Genomic DNA, 22,044 nt, shown 5'->3' with positions numbered 1-22,044 from the left:
ATGGTTGAGTGTGCAGTTACCACTTTAGCTTTTGTGAAAAAAAAAAAAAAATGGAACCCTGGGAACAAATTGAGGAAATGTAGTTCCAGATGAAAGACTGTGAGCTCCAGTGTTTAAATACTTGGAAGTAAGCAGTAGATATAATGTATTGGAAACCTAGAAATCTAGATGATATAAGACCTTCTTATCTTTCTTGGTAACTACTTCTGCATGCTAATAATGTTCCAGGCAGATACCAGTTAGGAAGTCTATTTGTCAAATAGGACAAACAGAAAAGACAAATAGGAGAGACTTTGCAAGAGAAGATTCACCTGGTCCCAGTGAATAGCAGGTGTGAAAGAGAAGAGGTCAAGATGATTTGGATTACCAGGAGAATTATGAAATCCCATAACATCTCTGTTATGTTGTCCTTGGCCAATGACTTTCATGGTAAGAGTGATAACCTCTTCCACCCCTTCTTACTATGCACAATAAGTTAATTTTTAATAATAATGATATCTACCAATAAGGAGAGCAAATCCCCAGGATCATCTTTCTAAAGACTAAAATACTCAATACCTTGACTGTGTTTGGCACTTAAAAGCATATTTATTCATCCATTCAAGCAAATATTTAAGCATCTACTTATCTCCAGGCTCTATACTAGGCACCAAGGAATGACACAATGCTAGACAAAGCATGGGCCAAAACTTTCAGGGGTTTTCTGGAGTCTAGTTATAGGGAGAGATAAATCAATAGGTTATTTTAAAACAGTTTGTTAAGTGTCATGATCAGTATCATGATCATATATCCCCCGTTGCCTGGGGTGGTCCCAACTTGGATGATAAATCCCATTACCCATTCAACTATAGGAAACAGGGTCAGTACATAAAGTGAGGGATTGTATAGGCAGGTGTTTAATAAGCTGTTTGAAGTGGGATAATAAAGGGTTTTATGGGGAAAAAAAGTCTCAGCTGATACCCACAGGCTGAAGAGGGCAAGAGATGGCAGGGAGAGAAGCAGTGGTACAGAGCTAGAAAGGTGGACATTCCAAGCAGTGTTTGTAGACTGAATGGATTAATTCGTGAACACATGAAACATTGTGAAAGGGAAAATTCACAGAATATTTCCATTCCTAAGGATGCATCTATAGTCATTTGATGTATATGCATAGTATTCCTTTCTGGTCTGAGGAGGGAAATTTTATAAAAAGTGGAATTGTACCCTAGATGATACGTATAGTATCTTACAGCCTTAATATTATGCTTCATAAGACACCATCCCAAGCGACTCGTTTGAGAATGAGAAATTGCCCTGATTCCTAAAGCCCACCTGATCTGCCCCTTTCTCCCTAGTTAGCCACTTAATTATTTTTCAGTTATTTTATTCCAGCTTTATTTCATAAACTTGATTGAAAGCTTCTTGACAGCAGAGACCATACCATTCTTTTGTATCTACCATTCTGTACATATTGGTTCATGGACATTGGGAGTTTGGTGATGAGGAGGCAGAGGGATCCTTTTATTTTTCTTTTTGTCTTATTATTCCTATCCCCAAATTTAGCTTTCGAAGGCATTTTAATTCTGTGACTATAGATTTTCTGTTAATGTTTAGTTTTTGAGCTTATTTTTGATTGTCATCTTGTTTTCTTCTTATTTAGGACCTTCCGAGTTATTGGATATGGCAGACAGTGAAACGTGAGTGTTGCCTTTTATTACATAGTCTGGGTTATTTTCTTCAGAACATATCTAGGAGAAGAATATAATCTATAGAGCATATCATAGGTAATTTTAACTTAATTAATTCAAAGTCCACTTTCAACTTTGTTCATAACTGTGCAGGGCTAATAGCCTAAATAAAAAATTACACAATAGAAATTGATGACCATTGTCATAATGCTTGCCTCCATAGTCAGTGCTAATCATCATTTAGAGCTTGCTTCAAGCAATGTACTTCTGCACTGGTGCATCTTGGAATGCTGAGAAGTCTAAATAATTACACTTACCTTTTAATATACCCATCACATTTATTCTTTCTCAACTGGAGTTTCTGAGAAAATGGGGCCCTACTGCCCTAAGGCATTATTCACATGTAATGACCTAACTTCTCTCGGTTAGTCTAGAACAGGACAAGTTATGTACCACCACTGAAGAACTAAGAACATAGTCACTCTATTTTCTGTCTTCTGTGGTTCAGAGAAGGGATCCTGATTGAAAAAGTCATCAGCTCTGGGATGGTGCCTAAACTGATGATAATGTTTGTTTTCAACCTTATTTCTAAAGTAGCGAAATAGCTACTGCTCCCCAAACAGGAACAAAGATAGGCTGTACAACTAATCCTGAAAGCCATATTTGAAAAGGTATAAAGATGAGTTGGTGTGGAGAGGAATGAGGTGGTGAGTAGCTAAGCATGTAGGGAGGAGGAAAAGTAGAAATGAATAGAATGGAGGATGAAGAGAAGCAGTAGAGCTGTGGAAGAAGCTGTCTATCGCTCCATAGAGCTGGTCCACATGCCAGCACATCCTATTGGCAAGATTATAAGTGGTGCCATCACTTACCCCATTTTGCCTTCTCTAAAGGTTGCTATTGATTTTTCCTGAAACACTTTGGCATTAAGCATCTTGGTGCCTTTGGGCTCAGGATAGGAATACCCTCCTCCCTATAGAGCCTGTCAGTGATGGGGAAATGGCCAGTTTCCCTTGCCACTTCCCACACTGAGTGGCTGGCCTCAAGCCTGCTGCCTCCTGGGGAGAGCCCTGGCTCTCAAACTCTCCCAGAGTCTCACTGTGCCTCTCAGATATCCTCTGTGGCTGCCCCTTCCTTCCACCTGCCACTCACACAGAATCTAAAGTGGATAGAGCAGAGTGGGTGTTGGCCTGGCTCTCTGAACTTGGGTTCTCAGGAGATACTCCACTGCAGGCTGAGTGGCCATCAACCAAGGGCTGCGTGCTGTGCCTGAAGGGCCAGAGGCACTCTACGCTGCTCCCTGTTCTTTCACCCAGTGCCTTTCTCGCTCTGCTCAAATGTATGCACAGAGAGAATGGCTTCAGTGTTCAGATGTATCTAAACAATTAGTCTGTTTAATACTGCATTGACTATCACCTAAATCAGATAGTAGTAGTTTTTTTTAAAAAATTACTAAACCTAGTTAATCAACACTGTTTGGAAAAGGGGCTGGAGTCAGATATTATGATCAGGTGGTGACTAGCTCAAAGAATTTTTAGAAATCCCCTTCCCTACCTCCCCAGAATGTACCCTACAGTCAAGGTCTCAGCAGCCTATAGGGAAGGAGGCTGAGGAGCACCCAACATCAGCTCCCCTCACCCCATTCCCTGCTGCCTCCAACTCCTTTATGGGTGGTTTCCCATTTCATCTTTGATTTAGGGGTGAGACTGCACTGCACAAGGCTGCCTGCCAGCGGAACCGGGCTGTGTGCCAGCTTCTGGTGGATGCAGGAGCATCTCTGAGAAAGACGGACTCCAAGGTAACTCGATGAGTGAGTGCAAACATCCTCCTGCTGGGTGAGATCGCAGGCACTGTTGCCTTTGCTTGTGACCATAGCACGGACATCCTTTCTGTGCTTATGGAAGTGCCTGGGGCTTTGGAAAAAGGAGGAAAAAATAGAGTGCTTCATTTAGAGAAACTGTGATTTAAATGTATAAGCACAAAGGGAGGGCGTGTGCTTGCCTATGGGGCTTTATACACCTCTGAACACATTGACCTTGGGACCTTGGGGTTGTTCTGCTGAACGCTAGCAGCCAAGTCATGGGAGTTGAGGTCCGAAGCCCAAGGAGAGGGGTCAGGACCATGTTCAAAGACTTTGGCCTGACTACTGAGAAGCCCCTTTGGGATTTTCCTTCAGTACTTACTCCAACGTGGTTTAAATTCCGTGATTTATATGGCCCCTTATATGGATGCCAGAGGGATTCTTTCCCAGCTCCCAGGATGGTAGGATCTGGCTTTGAGATGGTTACAGTCTTAAATCTGGTGTGTTTATGTAGTTCTTCATTTTTAAAAAATTCTTTCTATTTATTTTCTAATATTATTCTCTAAAAGTTAGCCTCAGATACTAGATAGCATGGGAATTACTGTCATTTGTAGGTATAGGAGCTAAAAGCCTAGAGAAAGTTATACATACCCTTGGACCAGTAGCTGAGCCTTAAATTAAATTGAGCTCTTTTGACGTCCAGCCCAGTGTTGTATCAGCAGGTTGGTGGTTCTCATTTGGTGCCAGAACACCCCAGCCACATAACAAAATTGGTTTGTTTGCGGAATCTGTTTTGTTGAGGTACAGTGATACCTGTAGCACGTGGCTTGAAATGTGATTGGTTTCTCCACAGAAAAAGTTATGTAAATCTGAACTTAAAGCGTCCACTTTCTTAGAACTATCTTAATAAGAGGGCAGTGAGGCCAGAAATTGTAGTGTGACATGTGCGCCAACCTTGATAGCATCTGCTGGCAGAGGTGAGGCCTTGGGGAAACTGTTGAGGAGAGCTGAGAACAAGCTGCACCATGAGTTGTTTAAGTTTACAGACAGCACTCAAGAGAAAGGGTTGAAAGATAGAGGGAAGGAGGAGCTGTAGCTTAGTAGAGTTGACCCAGGGCTCAGCCTATAAGAAAGAAGAGAGAGAAAGAGGAGTTAGTTTACATAGAAAATCAACACCATAGAGCAGGGGTGTCCAATCTTTTGGCTTCCCTGGGCCACATTGGAAGAAGAAGAATTGTCTTGGGCCACAGATGAAATATACTAACACTAACAACAGCTGATGAACTGAAAAAATAAAAATCACACACACACACACACACACACACACACACACACACACACACACACACATCTTACGATGTTTTAAGAAAGTTTACAAATTTGTGTTGAGCCTCATTTGCAGCCATCCCGAGTCGCGTATGGCTTGCGGGCTGTGGGTTGGACAAGCTTGCCATAGAGGATTCTGATAAGCTCTGAGAGTTTTAGAACACTCTCGGTAGACTCCAGGAAAGAATGAACCACTTAACTGTAGACATTTACATAGAAGGATCTTAATATACAGTTGAGGCCTTCATTAAGCAGGTACCGAGTAGCTCAGGTTTTGGGCCAATGGTTGTAACCATGACACCCAGTAGATAGATTACTTAGAAGACTAATTAATGGCTTAAGCTCCATTAGATTTATTTAAGTGATAAGAATCTGCCTATGTGCAATTTTTTCCCTGGGGCCTCCTCAAACTGCAGTCCACTTTATGAAATAACTTTGCCTTCCAAGTGAACTTCTTTCCTTTCTGAGCCAGTTGTATTACAAAGAACTCTCCACTTCCCTGGCAACCCATGAGCACCCTTGCTCTCTGAAGTCCCTGGCTGCCTAGGTATATCAAACACACTTGAGCTGTGTCCTGATTTCTAGTGGTCTGTTACCTGTCTGGCTAGCTAATCGGGTACACTATTTCAAATGGCGGATGATTAGGTTAATGTAAAAGTAATTGCGGTTTTTGCCATTAAAAGTAATAATTTCTCAATGCGATGTTCTTCCTGGATGTTATTTGCACTCAGATGTTTTGATGTTTAGCCTGCTCGAGAAACACACAACTTATAGTCAGGATTAATGGAGCCAGGTTATGGGGTAGGGTTGGTCTTGCCAGGGCCACTCGGACCACAGCAGTGCAACTGCCTCTTTACCACACAAAGGCTGGTCCTACACTCAACTCAGATCATTTTAAAAACAGAGAGAAGCCATGAAGAAGAGGCACAAACCAAACAGGAATCAGGAGACCTGGCTCTTGAGCAGGTCTGCTTTTTTATCTTTCTACGTTTCTGAATCAGATTAAAGACTCAATGTTCACGGACACTTCTTTCTATTTTGTGTTGTGTATGTGTCTGCTTTTTTTAAAAAAAAAAAATGGAAATAGCTTGTTCTTATAATTATAAACCCCTCACATAGAAAACTAGTAATGTAGGAAGATATGCTCCAAAAAGCAAAAAATTGCTGGAAACCTCACAAGCTAGACCTGGATATCATTAAACTTTTAATGATCCCCCTTCACATGTAGATATGCCTGTTTTTCTCTCATTGTTTTTAACTAGATAAAGTCATACATACATGATATCGTATAACTTTTCACTCAATGTTATATTCTAGAGATCTTACCACATGAAATAATATAGCTATATTTCATTACGTTTTAAGGATTTTTAAATTTTGCCGTTCTGTAACTTGATGCTAGTTTAAAGTTGAATGTGATAATTACAACTGAATCTTCTGGAATTTTTTGGAGAGAAGCAGCATCCTGAGAATTTCTCCTGTTAGAGATCAGTTCCTCAGAAATCAACTCAAAGGCCCAACTCCGCAAACTCTCTGAATATTTGGAAACTGGAAATTCCAACCTCATTATTATGGAAGTAAAGACACAATTATCTACTAAGGCTGCAAACAAGTTGAATAAAAATTATTATAGGAACTTCAAACTGGTGGTTAATGGCTAAATCCCAAGTAAATAAGTAAAATTTTAGAAAGACTCTAGAGCCATCGTTACTTCCCTTTTGTCCTCTCCTCAGTAGGCTATGTAGAGCAGGTTGGATTGAGGTCGCCAGTATCTGTTGGGATAGCCGAGACAAAAGCTGAGAGGTCTCTGATAATATTTATAAAACTTGTGTGCGTTTGTACATGGAGCTATTTGTTTGGTACAATGATCATGTCTCTACCCTTCCTTTGGAACTTAACATAACTTTTTAAACAGTTAAAACTTTATCATTGAACAAAAATTAGAAATTTTGAGCGATATCAAGTAATATCTACAGGCATTCAAAAGAATGGACACTCTTTCTCCCTTTACTGCTGACTTCTTGTTCAATGGCCTCATTTAAAAAATAGCAATATATACACAAATATATGTGTATATGTGTGTATGCAAATGTACAAAAGGCATTATAGTAGTCTGTAAGAAATTGTATGATCATTTAAAATGTTGGTGTAAAAGATTAATGACACAACTTTATGATATATTGCTAAGAAAGGTAAAACAGTATGTAAACGAATTGTGGTTTTGTTTTTATAAAAATATGTATAGAGGCATATAAAAGACAAAATCTAGTTATCAGTGGAAGGTTAGTAGTGGTTATCTTAGTTTGGTGGAATGATTAGGGATATTCCTTTTCTTCTTTCTGCTTTTCAAGCTTTCCAAGATTTCTTTAATCAATATCTACCACTTTTGTATTGAGAAACTAGCTTAGTTTTTAGAGAGATGAAATAGCTATAAATTGGGGAGAACTTAACTGAAGTCTGAAACCAATAAAGAAAACCTCTCAATTTTTTTATGACTATCCCTTCCTTTTAGTTTCTGTATGTTGATTTCCCAAGTTTAGAATAATAGAGTCCTAAACTAGAAATCTAAATGCCTGCCTCCCTATTTTTTAAATTCAGTAATTTCTACCTCCCCATCTTCCAGAAAGGCTCTGGGTTTCAAAACTCACTTTATCCCACTGTTGCCTCCTGTATACTGTTAACCTCTGTGAACTTCTGTTTCCCTAGTATAAACCCCACCCGTCAAAAGTGATAAACTCTTTCCCTTTCATTCACCAATCGCACATGTTCAATTTAACGCTCATATGAGACAGTAGATTTGAAAGTGTCTTGTAAACTCTAAAATACCAAATGTGAAAGGATCCTTACTAGCAAGTATCTTTGGGTAGTTCTGTTTCTGTGATTTTTGTTTTGTTTTTTTGTTTTTGTATTTCACAACTAGCGCTTTTGTCTCTCTCTCTCTCTCTCTTTTTTTCTTTTTCACGATTTTCATATAGGGTAAGACACCTCAAGAAAGAGCACAGCAGGCTGGGGACCCAGACTTGGCTGCTTACCTAGAAAGCCGTCAGAACTATAAGGTCATTGGCCATGAGGACCTGGAAACTGCTGTTTGACCCTGGTATTCGGGCAAAGAGAACGTGAGCAAGCGTATCACATCTGCCCTCCCTGCGATTGGGCAGCTCCCCTGGAAGAAGCTGATGGAATTCATATATCTGTCTCTCTCCTGCAAGAATCTACCTGAGACCATGCCACTAGCTTTTAAGGGCTACCAAGATGTAAAACAGAACATGATAGCCCATTGAGAAGGAGGCAGGATACCTGGAGATTTGTGGAATACAGTGCGAGTTCCACAAAATTAGATCCTTATTGCTTCCAGCAAGTAGCATGAACTTCTGTGTTCACCTGTATAATTAATTTTAAAGATTCAAAGGGTGTTTGTATAAATGGCACTGCTCCATCCTGCCCCTATGCATTGATTTTTTTCCCTGTACCATACAATTCTACTGTAACTACCCATCAACTTAAAAAAAAATATTATCTCTTCTCTTTACATTCAGTCTTGGAAGACCACAAGATTGTCTGAAGGCCTTCTAAAACCCTCTGAATGTCCTGCAGAAATATAACTGTAAAACCACTTCCATTTCTAAGACTAAATATATCAAGACTATTTAGTGACTCTCTCTGCATGTCCCCCCCACCCCTCAACCCTCCGTTTCATTATATAGGAGCTGGGAAGTGCCACATGGATAATGTCAACTTGTGTGCTATATCTCTGAGGAATGGTGAGGTGGCATGGGAGATGTCTGTGCTTGGAGATACCTCAGAGAGGTAACCCAGGGGTCAGCCCAGGCTGCTGGGCTGTAGCCAATAGCCATGCAGGACTGGTTCAGCTTGGGCTGTCTGTACAGCTCCGTACTGCCTATGTGTAGCCATCTTTGCCTTCTGCTGCAATAGAAGATGAGCAAAGGATTAAACAGAGGCCCACAGCTAGTTTGCAGAACCACTCAATTTTAAGTGCTGTTTAAATTGCAAAGCAAATAATCCTGTGTGGGGACTGTGGTTACAGGAAATGGAGCACTCTAACAATGTTTACTTCTAAACTTTGTTGAGTGATAATAGAAAGCACCCTAATTGACTTGAAAAAAAAAAAAACAGCAAAAGCAAAAGTAGCAACATATGTCAACATATGTCACTGAAGTAGAAAACAGTCATTGGAATGTTGCACAGAGGCTAATAACTATAGACTATTGGATACAGTGGTGAGAGGGGCCCCATTTTAGGTCTTTCTTTTAGGTTTTTGGTTTTCATTACTCCAAGTAATCCTTGGCCCAAGGCCAAGGCTTGTTGTATGAGTTCCACTGCCAGATTTATGGGATGCCCCGATCATTCAGAAGGATGCTTCAACTATTATTTGTCAGGTCCAAAGGTTGTACTTGATAACCCCATTTTCTATGTATGGGGTAGTCTACTATATTATTTTATCTACTTTATTTTCCCCTTTCAGAAAGTCCTTAGTGCAAACCACCATAGGAATCTAGCCAGAAATGTCTGTTGGATAGTTAGAATTGTAACATCTAAACCTGCCACGGATCGAATGGTACTTACAGGTACCTCTCTTAGGGACTCTGTGATATCAGAAGAAAATGTCTGTCTTTCTGTCCAAATATCTACTTGACTTGGGGGTAAGTCAAAAATAAAAGTGGGTGTCCAAGGATTTTTCTTTTGGCGAAATCTGACGTCTCCTGAGCTTATTTTCATTTTTTCCTTGGACACAGCATAGTGCTTGTGCTTCCCTAATGTTTCTACATATGACCATGAATGATAGTGTCTCTACATTTGCTTTAAAAGTCTAATGGTGACATTTTGCTTATCTGAGTCACATTTCTGTAACATATCATCATTTTGAAAGTGCGGCTATGACGTGCTGTATTGAACAGGAACAGCCTTTCAGTGGATGGGGATTTTATTACCACAGTCTCTCCATAGTCATTTCAAAATCAAATTGTTGGTGGGAGGATGGATTGGGTTGTGAGTAATCTACTTCCATATATCAGCCTCAGAAATGGAACTATCCTTTGGATATTACAGGAGACAGTACAGCAGATTGTTTCCAGAAGCTGGAAAAATATGCTCCAGGAGAATTTAATCACTGGGCTTTTGCTGGGGGATTTTTAGTTGATGGGACTGTCAAGGAAATGTGATGGCAGAAATATAATCCTTAACACAAACTGGAATCTGGCTTTGAATGGCATCTTCCATTCCCTGGATTGAGCCAAATGTTTGGCCAAGCAGTCAGTTATCTAGCTGTTACTGCTGGGATGAAGAACTCCGTTTTCATCAACTACCGTCTCACATTTCTCTGTAAATACTTCCAAGCAGCCCAGAGAAAATTTAGGGTACAGGTGGCTATGGGCCAATTTCTAAATCGCTCCAATTGAGGACATAAATCTGTGGTATGAAAAATGATGAGTTGGTACTATAAGATTCCTGATGCATGTGGAAATTGTTTCAAACCAAAAAAAAAGGCATTAGAGTCCTATGTTATTCATGGAGACCAATATTTGATATACTGCTTTGAAAAAAGCAAGTACCACTAGGACTTGGGATTTCCAAAATAAAGTGAGCAGAATAACCACATGTTTAATGGCTTCAACATTAAACCACCTCCTGTAGCATGTTTTAAAAATTGGTTCTGGGCTTTGGAAAGAGCTAAGGCCTTATGGTCTAGGAGTTTCCATCTCAGCTTAACTATATCGTATCCCTACTATTAGGCCATCAGGAAAGCAAGTGATCTAGTCATGGTCTGAAGGGCCACATAACTTTAACAGACATAAAAATATGTACCTATAGAAATATCATTTCTACAAAGCCTACTGAGACAGCACTGAAGAGGCAGCTAGCTTGGCTGACTCCTCTGTGTTTGTTTCTTTGTGTCATGGCACTGACTGCTTTGCGATTCCATTTTTAGATGAGGTTGATGGAGGAATGCAAAATGAAGAGTTATTAAAAGACAACATTCTGTAACCTGAAAGGTAGCCATTTTTGCAAGCTTGTATTTTAATATTGTGCATTTAACAAAATAGAACACAGTTAAACTGTGCTTTATCATATTCGAGGACTTCATAAATAATAAGAGAGAAGATTAGTAAGCCAAGAATGGAATAAATACCATGATTAGGAATTTTGCTTTCAGAGTTTATGTTTCCTCTGTAGATGTGATAACCAAAAACCAATGCAAGTTTGGAAACATAATTTAGCTGGCAAACGCACAGTGATGGAAATTAGTAATGACTGATGGAAAGCCGCACATACCTGTTGCTCCTTATCCTTTCAGAATGGCTGCTTTGGCAGATCTGCCTGTGCTAGGAGCTACTCAGCATCACTTCATTTTCATTTGGACCTATTGAGAGTCCCTTTGCCTAATGAATTTCTGAAATTTATTTATTTACTAGAACCCTCATAATATTCCATAATATTCATGGCTTAAAAAATGACACAGCATCTTTATTTTATTACATGTCAATTTTATTAATAATATTGAGGGTTTTTTTAGTTATAAAAATGGCACATGCTTTTTATAAAATGTTTTAATACCACAGATGAGTATCACATCCACAGTCAAGGCATCCCTTTGTTCTGGTGTTGTGTCCCACTTCCCAAAATAAATACTATTAACACTGATGAACACTGTTGCTTGTATGTGATGTCAGAAATACTCCATCCATTCATACACAAGTATGTATGTATATACGTGTATACATTTACACACATATATAGACATTTATTTATATACACATACAAGTATGTATACTATATTCATGTATATTGCATAGGTTTAGAAAACAGCAAACATTTTAAAAGCATGCTGATCATTTGTATATGTGTAGTGAACACCAATAGGCAAAGACAGGTTAAACAGAGAATTTCCATTTATTTTTTTGTTTCCACCATTGCTAGGCTTAGATCTGTCATGGCATTACTACAATTGCACTTGCCATTTTCTATTACCTGTGTCATAAAATTCATGACCAAGAGTTCCTGTAATTGTTTATGTTGCCTTCTACGAAGCATGAAACCTGCCATAGCCCCAAGACTTATCTATGCTATGTTTGTATTTCAAGTAAAGGAGAGTTCTTTCCTCTGTGATACTTGCACCACTTTACAAGGCTGTTTGTAATGCTAACACTCAGTAGGTTGCCTAATGATATTTAATTAGGGCAGGCTACTGCCGGGAAGGGGTAGTAACTTCAGTGTAGTATGGGGTCTGAGCAGCTTGTCTTCCTTCAGAAGGAGTAGCTAATGAAATCACTGAGAACAGCATGATATTTTATTCAATTATGCTATTTAAAAATGGGACTTTGTTAAAATGGCTCATCGTAACCGTCAAATAAAACTACTAATTGCTCTATTTAAATGAATTATATTCATTTTAGGAAAAAAAGTAGAAAAACCTCTAATAAATTAGCTTTCTGATCAATCTTTAACACTTATTTAATATAAAATGGCTTCTGCCTGCATCTTAATTGAACCACCTTTGAATCTCTCAACTCCTTTCACTCTGAATCTCATACTCAGCTGATTAGAAGTCCTACAGGCCCTTCTCTGCCAGGTCTGTCAGATGGACTTGGACCCTACCCTTTTCTGTGTCCCAGTCATCCTTCATCTCTTGTCTCTCTAATTTTTGGGCCATAGCAACAGTCCTGTCCCTGGACTTTCTGCCTCCTACTGTCAGTAATTTTGTCACACAGCTGCAAAAATCTTCCCCAGATATTATGCTCAATCTAGATCAAAATGAAATTACCCTCTGGGACAAGTATACCTTTTACTCAAAGGACACATGGATGTCCACTGACCTTGATCATCTGATAGAATTATGGCAAGCATGATTCTGAAAATCGACCAGGTTTAGCAAATATCTGTCTTAGTCCCATGAGAGTACACAATCATGGCTGCTGCTTCCACATTCGGCAATGTAAGCCACATGCCTCTTTGACGGCACCTGGAGGAATAGGTTATAGATTTTACACTCCTGAGGGCCATCTTTGGTTTTACATTGTCTCCTCACAGCTTAATGAGAAACCTGAAAATAAGAATCATGAAAAGAGTCATGCCCTTGGACAACCTCCTCTCCCAGGACACAGATTTACTGACCAGGTCCCAGAAAGAAAGCAGAAAAAAATAATTCTTAGGCTCTTGTAGCATAGATTTTAAAGTAGAAACGTGAAAATTGAATGGTATCTTCATGATGCATAGACTCCAGAGTCTATTTACATATGTATTCAGTTATGCATGTAATCATATGTCCATGAATCAATCATACGTGCATGTATTTAATCATTATCTGAAAAATATTTGTCACTCTGAGGCAGGCATCATACTAAGGATATAACAATGAATGTAATAGACAAAACTCTTGATTTCATGAAGCTGGCATCTAGAAGAAAAGACAAATTCCAATGTGATAAGTGCAGTGCAGGAGAACCCCAGGGTGTCCAGCATGGGCTGGAAATTCAACCAAGGCTTTATTGTACCAGCCACTCATTAGCCAGCAATGTTTTAGTTCAATGAAAACATAAGTAGGAAGAGAATAATATTTTGTATTTCCATTTTACTGGAGTCATAGTAGATTTCTAAAAATGTATCTGAAACTAAGATTTTAAAATGACTTAGAAACACTATTAAAATGAAAGCTAAGACTCATTTATTCTAGCTTTCAGGATAGAACTAGGAAAAATAAGCAGATTTTTCAGTGGGTTTTGACTAAATATAAAGAAGATGAAGTATAAATAATATGTAATAGTGGAGTGGATATCACAGAGTTATAAACTTTCAGCCTCTGGTAGCATTTAAACAGAGGATACCTGACCACTCTGAAGGGTGTTGTGATAAGGAATATGTGATTTGAGGGGGCTGAAATTAGATGCTGTGATTTTTCAAAAGATATTTTTTAATGGCTTTGTTGAATGTCAGGATTTTATTTTTAAAACTCATGAAAATCTTGATTTTTGATTTGTTAAACTTTGCTTTATAACTGAGAATTTTAAAAATATCTAGGGGAATGGCCGTTAGTTATCATTTTAAAAATTTTAAACTAGGCATGAATTTAAGAGCTAGTGAAAAGAAAACATACTAAAAGATGTAATTTAATTAAAAATACTTCTGGAAGCTTATAAATTTTGATCAGTATTCTTCGTCATTGTCAAGTAAAATTCTATTAGAAATCTGTCTTACTGTCCATCCAATATGAAAAAGTGCTGTGGTTTGATATTCTAAGAGTTAAGTGTAATCTAATATAACCACAGAAGAAAATTCTGCCTGTAGGATATTTGCGAACCAAGTAAATGTACATGAAAGGCAATCATGGAAAACTCCTTGACTTCTGCCACCAGCGTGGCAACCACAAGGGAGGTCCTACCCATGGAAATAAGAAAATAGTGATCCAAGTTTTCACCTAACTTTTGAAATTTCAGTATTTTGAGCCAAATGCCTTCTGAAATGGGAGGCTTTGATAGTGGGAAATACTGAAATTATCTTTTCCCTCAGTCCTTTAGTGAAACACACATATAGTTTTCACTCTATGACAGTTTAAACAACTCAAATCTATACTGTTAAGAACAATTTCAAGAATTAAAAAGTGCTTTAGCATTATGATGTATTGGCATGTTTGAACTTCAATTGGGGTTCAAAACAACCCCAACGAGGTGAATAATGCATATAATACATTTTAGGTGAATACACTGAATCTCAGAGCAGTGAATTCAGCCTGTGCAGATTCATATAGCAAATGATAGTGCTGCAGCCAGAACTGGGTCTTTAGAAATTACATATTAACATGTTTTCTAAGTAAGTCATTTTCCGTCATTGCCTTCAAGGATGTTTTACGTCAATTGTTCAGATTTCCATAATATAGAAGATGCCTCCATGAAAAAAAAAATGTTTACCTAAGTTTCCACGGAAAGAATGAGTTAGAAATAAGGGAGAATGTGAAATAAAAAAGTCAGAGTTTTTGCTATCGGAGAGAGGCTTGTCAGCTTGTACCTAGTTCAAGGAAAGAAAAGTCTGATGTTTGCATACCAGGGTGGATTTCAAGAGAAGAAATTAACAGTGAGCGTTAATGGCTTCTTTAACTTATTTGTGATTCTCAGCATTTACAAAATGTTAGTCCTATTTTTCTTCCTTGGAAGTTACTATTAGGATGATACAATTTCAGAATGCTGCAACAAAAAATGTTAAAAATGGCCCCGACATCCAAGACTCTATTGCTCTAAGTTTATGGGTGGGTATGCAGTTCAGAATCTCATACTATACAAGGGACATTTATGGGCAGATTGGTGAATATGTAGAAGGAGGATGTTTAATCTGGAAAGAAGACAAAATTGGATTAGGAATAAGAATATGTAGAGGAGATGGGTCAAGTAGGACTGTTAGTTTCAAGTTCTGCAGGGAAGATGATTTGTAGAATAAAATAAGGAAAGAAAGGAGCAATAACACATGAAAAGGAGTTAGCTTTATTACTTATAAGGATTTATTTTTCCTAAACATTGCATCCATATAAACAGTTTGGGCTTTCTGAAAAACACTGAAGTTGTTATCACTGTTTCTTCTAGTAGTTAAGTGAAGATTGAACAACTAACTCAGAGATCAAAAGCAAATCTTTAATTGTGAGAGATCTTGGACTAGAAAAACTCTGTGAGATTTTCTTGGTTTAAATGTCTATAATTTTAGACTGGAACAGAACTCAATTTGAGCCTATTTTTTCCCCCAGGTTCCTGCCAAATAGATAGCAATGAAGGCATTTTTTAAAAAAGCTTCCGTCATTGCAAATATATCCCAAATCATTTAGGAGCAGGGATTTCATGACTCTAAAAAGTTGCCTTGCTTACACAGACACACCTTGCTTTAGTAGAAACATAATCTTTTTTAGGAGATTTGGGAATTGGCTAGCATTTTTGCCAATTGTTAGCCAATTTAGGAGATTTGGGAATTGGCTAGCAATTTTGCCAATTGTTAGCCAGTTCCCAAATCTCCTAAAAAAGATATGTTTCTACCAAAGCAAAAAGGTCACAGATTCAGGAGTTAAAGTGAAAATAAAGGATTTAGTATTCTTTCCCCTACTTACTACCCATTTGTTGTTTGGGATGTAGAGTCAGGACTGGAGAAGAGGGTGGGAAATTCTATATCCTCTACTAATACAGAGGCATGGAGGCACTTTCTATAACTTTTTGTCATGAGACAAGACTTAACCCCATATCAGTAGACTAATGTTTCTGTCATATTTCTGTCTAGGTGGATTACAGTTTTAATTGCCCATCATCCCTTAATTCTGTAATACAGCTTGAGTTCCTAGATTTCAGGTTGACTGGGTGAGGGAGGAAGTCACTTGAGATAATTTTAAGAAACGAGTCCATATCCAGAGTCTTGCAGAAAAGACCTGCTTCTACTCCACCTTCTTTCTTGTTCTACTTCTTGCCTCTGGTTTGGGGGCATAAAAGAGGGGCAGAGTTATGAGGAAAGGAAAAAAGATTCTCAAAAGTAGTACAATAAGAAGACTCTAGTAGTAACACAAATTCTCATGGTAATCTCAAACAACTGATAGTGTTAGCAGATATTGAAAATCAAACTCAGGAAACATACAGAAAGATTAAACTTGTTCAAAGTGGCTTCAAGGGGTATTGGTTGTGAAAATTTCAGTTTATGCAGCATAGAAGAATTAGATTGTGTGTGGAACTTGGGGAAAGTAGGGTCAGCTAATCGAAGAACTTTTTAATGGAGCTTTCCAAAGGACAAAGTGGTTTTTGGAAGGAGTTTGTCCAACCTCTTATAATATGTTATACCTGTCCACAAACTTGTTCTGGTCCCTGATAAAGTTTGAAAAAAATAAGGAATATTTAGGGGTTTTTTTCCCACAAATCTAAATATATTCACTTAAAAATTCAGAGACTGTGACCTTGTTATTTGGGATTTAAATATACATTTTCCTCTTAAAAATGGTAGATACATGTTTACAAATTGTCTTTACTCTTATAAAACATACACATACAGATAGTCCTGTCAGTTTACCATATTTTTTGTTTCAAATTTATGGGTAATTCTCACAAATGCGTTGGTGAGATTTATCACTTTTAAGATACCATCTAGCCTTGATATTTATTGTACCTTCTATGTACAATCAAATGGTTCCTGATCTCCTGATCTTCTGGAGATCAAAGAATTTTTATTTGCCACTCTCCCCACCCATCATTGGTTGGATTGAGACTCTAATTACATACAAGCATAATTTCCAATGCAAGAGAACTTTGATGCTCTCCCTGACTTACCGATTATAAGTTGGGAAAGTTTGGATTCTTGCCATCCTGGGGAAGGAGATTTAGAACTCTCATAGACAAAATATTCTAACACAACAGAATATTTTGCAAAACACATCTTTGAAAAGTTAGGGGCCAAAATAGTTTCGGCAAAGGTTAGCTTGGCTGTTTTTTTTTTTTAAATTACCAATAGTTAAGTGGGCAACCATGAATCTGAATATTATACAGACCACAACTGATTGAAAGTGAGGAAAACCATTCTTGTGAAAAATTAAGGAATAGGGGACAATCTCAGTTCTAAAAGAATGAATATATTTGATTTAATTTGATTTCTGAGTGGGAAAACGGTCCCAGGCATCCAGGGTAACCTTGGCTGTGGGTGTTCCACTCGCAAAGGCTACATCTGTATGAAGAGTTGCAGTCACATTATAAAGGGCTTTTTCATGATTTCTGATTCTGCCCTATCACATCCCAGAGCCATGCTTTTGCAAAGCTGCCAGCTGGCGGGTGGAATCCATAAACAAGTAGCAGCTGTGGCAGTAGAAAGATGAAGTTTTATTTCCAGGTAAAGTAGGATTCAGATAATATGAAATGGAGGGAGGGTGGGTGGGGGGGGTGGGGGGGTGGGATGGGAAAGGGAAGAATGAAGTTTTTTGTAACAAAGTCATAAAGTATTTTTCCCTAATTTTCTTGCATTTCCTATTTATATAAAGTATCTTGATCACTGTGTTGCTCTACAGAGATTTTCAATGGAGTTAATTTGGGAGACTGAACTAATCTCTGAAAAAGAAATTGACTAGTTACAGTTACTTTTTGGACACTTTTTCTGTATTGTGAATTGTGTGGAAATGTACAGAATAAAAATGAAGAAATATAGTTCATTTGTTTATTTTTTCTGGATCCTGTAAGTAGTTGGTGCAAATGCTATTTTTAACTATGGTTAAGTTAGACTTTCAAAATCAGGAGGTAAAGAAAGAGTTGACTATTAGAGCAGGCAGAGACTAAATGGGGTCCCTGATAAGGCAGGAATTTTTTTTTTTTAAATTAAGACTTCTGCTTCTAAAATGGACTAACAGGCCAGATTTGCCCTCCCACCAGATTTTTTTTAAAAAACCTGTGGGGAAAAGAAAAAGAGATCAGACCATTACTGTGTCTATGTAGAAAGAAGTAGACATAAGAGACTCCATTTTGTTCTGTACTAAGAAAAATTCTTCTGCCTTGAGATGCTGTTAATCTGTAACCCTACCCCCAACCCCGTGCTCGCAGAAACATGTGCTGTGTAGACTCAAGGTTTAATGGATTTAGGGCTATGCAGGATGTACTTTGTTAAACAAATGCTTGAAGGCAGTATGCTTGTTAAAAGTCATCACCACTTCCTAATCTCAAGTACCCAGGGACACAAAACACTGCGGAAGTCCGCAGGGATCTCTGCCTAGGAAAGCTAGGTATTGTCCAAGGTTTCTCCCCATGTGATACTCTGAAATATGGCCTCGTAGGAAGGGAAAGACTTGACCATCCCCCAGCCCGACACCCGTAAGTGGTCTGTACTGAGGAGGATTAGTAAAAGAGGAAGGCCTCTTTGCAGTTGAGATAAGAGGAAGGCATCTGTCTCCTGCTAGTCCCTGGGCAATAGAATGTCTCAGTGTAAAACCCGATTATATGTTCTATCTACTGAGATAGGAGAAAACCACCTTAAGGCTGGAGGTGAGACATGCTGGCGGCAATACTGCTCTTTAATGCACCAGATATGTTTATGTATGTGCACATCAAAGCACAGCACATTTCTAACCTTGTTTATGACACAGAGACATTTGTTCACATGTTTTCCTGCTGACCCTCTCCCCACTATTAGGACCCTGTTGTCCTGCCACATCTGCCTCTCTGAGATGGTAGAAATAATGATCAATAAATACTGAGGGAACTCAGAGATTGGTGCTGGCGTGGGTCCTCCGTATGCTGAGCGTCGTTCCCCTGGGCCCACTTTTCTTTCTCTATACTTTGTGTCTGTGTCTTTTTCTTTTCTCAGTCTCTTGTCCCACCCGATGAGAAACACCCACAGGTGTGGAGTGGTAGGCCACCCCTTCAAAACCCAAAATATGTATATATAAAATGATGATTGTTGAGACACAGGACCTCGGGGGGAAAAAAAAGGCAGTGATTCCTGAGAGATGGAAAGCAAATGACATAAGCCCTTTGATCACCTCATTTTATAGACTTTAGAGAGTTTCCAGATAGTGATTCAGGGAGTGCTAATTTAGGAATTCCTAAGAAGTTCCTGAGTTGAGACAGAGCTGAAAGTTTGGAAAATAGAGGCAGCTCGAGCTTGTAAGAGATGAGTATCACAGAGGGGAGAACCATACAGAAAAGTAACCCCACAGAACTGCAGCTACTTCCTCTTAAGTATTCAGTAAAGTGCTGATCAGTTTATGTATGTGAAGAAACTACTTGAGACTGGAGAAAGAGCCATCCAAAATGATCTAAGGGACAATGTCCAGTGCTCACAAAGGACTGAGAATTGTGCCTGTTACCACTCGTCACACTGGAAAACCTCATAATTCATGAGGCACTGAATTGGGTCTTGACTCACCAATGAGGAATAATTAACCGTAGACTAAATGTTGCCCTAAGACTGCCTAATCACAAAAGCAAGAGCTGAAAAGACAAAATTGTTTCCAAATAATTGAATCTTATCTCTAAACAAAGCCCAAGGACATAGAGGAGTATAAATTCACCTGGCATGCAAAAAGAAACATTCACAACATTTGACATCCAATGTATAGGCATCCAAAGAAGCAGGAAAATATGACAAGAGGAGAAAATTAGCCAACTGAAACTAACCCGGAATTGACATAGATGTTAGCATTAGCAAAAATGTTCAAATAGTTATGTTCCAGATGTTCAAAGAGTTAAAGACATGAAAAATATAAAAGAGACCCAAATGAAATTTCTAGACATAATTAACGATATCTGAGATTTAAAATACACTCCTAAAGATTAAGAGCAGATTTGGACACTACAGAAGAAAAGATCAGTGAACAAAGATGTACCAATAGAAAATATCCAAAATGAAACATGGAAAAGGAAAGGGTTTTTAACGATGAAAAAAAATGCATTAGTAGAATGCAGGACAACTTCAATTATTTTAATATACAAGTAATGGGAGTCCTAAAAGGAAAGAAGAGAGAGGGAGGATATAAAAACAATTTGAAAAAATAATTTCTGGGAATTTTAGCACTTTTACTTTAAAAAAGCTATACAAATTGAATAAGCTCAACAAACTCAAAACACAAGAAACATGAAGAAAACTAGATAAAAATACCCTGTAATTGGCCAAAACCACTGCAAAAAAAAAAATCTTATTAAAAACCAGAGAAAAAAACACATAAATAAAAATAAGAATACCAGTAGATTCTTTATCACAAATAACGAAAGCAAAAAGAAAACGGGGCAACATCTTTAAGGTATTAAAAGAAAAAAAATACCATAAAGCTATAATTCTTTGGCAACAAAACTATCTAGAAAAATAAATTGGAAATAAAAACCTTTATAGATATATAAAAGCTGAAAGAGTTTAACATCCACAGACCTGAACTATAAGAAATGTTAATTAAAGTCCTTCAGACAGAAGAAAACTGTTACCATATGAAAATACATATCTACATAAAGGAATGAGGAGCAATGAACATTGTAAGTATTTGAATAAATATATATATATATATTTTCTTATATTTTTAATAAATGACTTAAAATATTGATATGTGGAATTTTAAAGTAAAATATATGACAATAGTAGCATAAGAGAATGGAGGGGAGAAATAGAAGTATGTAACTGTAAGATTCTTATACTATTCATGAAGTGGCATAATATTACTTGAAGGTAGACTATGATAAGTTGAAGATATATCCTATAGCTCTGCAAGTGGAGCAGCTGAGAGGTCCCATTGATTAAGGGACAGTTCCCAAGAAAAATCCAGCCACCAGTGCAAAGGTTGTTAAAAAAAACACTGACTGATGGAATGTGTCTTCATGGAAAATGGCCAGGTGGAATCCTCCAGGGTTTCATTTCTCTACTGAAACAACCTGTAACCTGGGGGACAAATTACAAGAATTAGCTATTCCAAAACTCTGGGACCTAATCAGACACAGCAACTAGGGGAGTGATTGAGGAAGAGAGAGCCTACTGAAATTTGGGATATGCAGGAACCTCTTTCAGACCACAGGCTGATTGCAGAGACAAAGGACAATGGGACTTCAGTTACCACACACTAAGGAATACAGACTTTGCAAAAATAGTTTGGAAAGTTCATCATACAAACAGATTAATACAGCTTGCAACAAGCAAAAAAATAGCTTCTGAGGATGAGGAAAATCTGATTTCCAGAGTTACCACTTTACTGAAAATGTCCAGTTTTCAACAACAATAAAATCGAAAAGCATAAAAAGAAACAAACTTTCACTTCTTCACTTAATTAGCCTTAAAAAGAAGAGAAAATGGTAAATTTTAAAAAATAAGAAAATGTGGATTATTCACAGGGAAAAAAAGAATTTGACACTATCCCTGAGGAAGTTCAGATATTAAAATTTATTAGTGATAGATGTCAGCTGTCTTAAATATGCTCAATGACTAAAGAAAACCATCAACAAAAGAAGTAAATTGTCAGAACAATGTATGAACAATTAAGGGATGTCAATAAAGAAAAATAAATTTTAAAAAGGAACCAAGTAGAAATTCTGAAGCAGAAAAGCACAATAGCTGAAATGAAAATTTCACTAGAGGGGTGCAATGGAAGATTTTGGCAGGAAGGCAGAGGAAGTAATCAGCAAACTTGAAGATGAGACAATGGAAGTTATCCAGTCTGAGCAGCAGAAAGAGAAAAGTGAACAAAATCTGAGGAACCAGTGAGATGGCATCAAACTTACCAAAATTTGCATCGTGAGAGTCCCAGAAGGAGAATAGAGGGAGAGAAAA

At 37.9% G+C, this 22,044-nt stretch overlaps 1 protein-coding gene across 2 annotated transcripts in view; it reads left to right on the top strand.

Moving 5' to 3' along the window:
• Positions 1 to 17,669, top strand: part of DGKI (diacylglycerol kinase iota) — a 475,885-nt gene extending 458,216 nt beyond the window's left edge. For both annotated transcript variants that reach the window (XM_032761874.2, XM_058427069.1), the window contains 3 exons: positions 1,640 to 1,676; positions 3,363 to 3,462; positions 7,767 to 17,669. In XM_032761874.2, the coding sequence (XP_032617765.1) occupies positions 1,640 to 1,676; positions 3,363 to 3,462; positions 7,767 to 7,883 (254 nt within the window). In that variant the 3' untranslated portion in view covers positions 7,884 to 17,669. The remainder of the gene's footprint in view (positions 1 to 1,639; positions 1,677 to 3,362; positions 3,463 to 7,766) is intronic.
• Positions 17,670 to 22,044: the final 4,375 nt, after the last annotated feature.

This window comes from Hylobates moloch, unplaced genomic scaffold (genome assembly GCF_009828535.3).
Source record: "Hylobates moloch isolate HMO894 unplaced genomic scaffold, HMol_V3 SCAFFOLD_1, whole genome shotgun sequence".
NCBI classification, from domain to species: domain Eukaryota; kingdom Metazoa; phylum Chordata; class Mammalia; order Primates; family Hylobatidae; genus Hylobates; species Hylobates moloch.
Note: the sequence above shows the minus strand (reverse complement) of the source record. Positions and strands in the feature narration are given on the sequence as shown.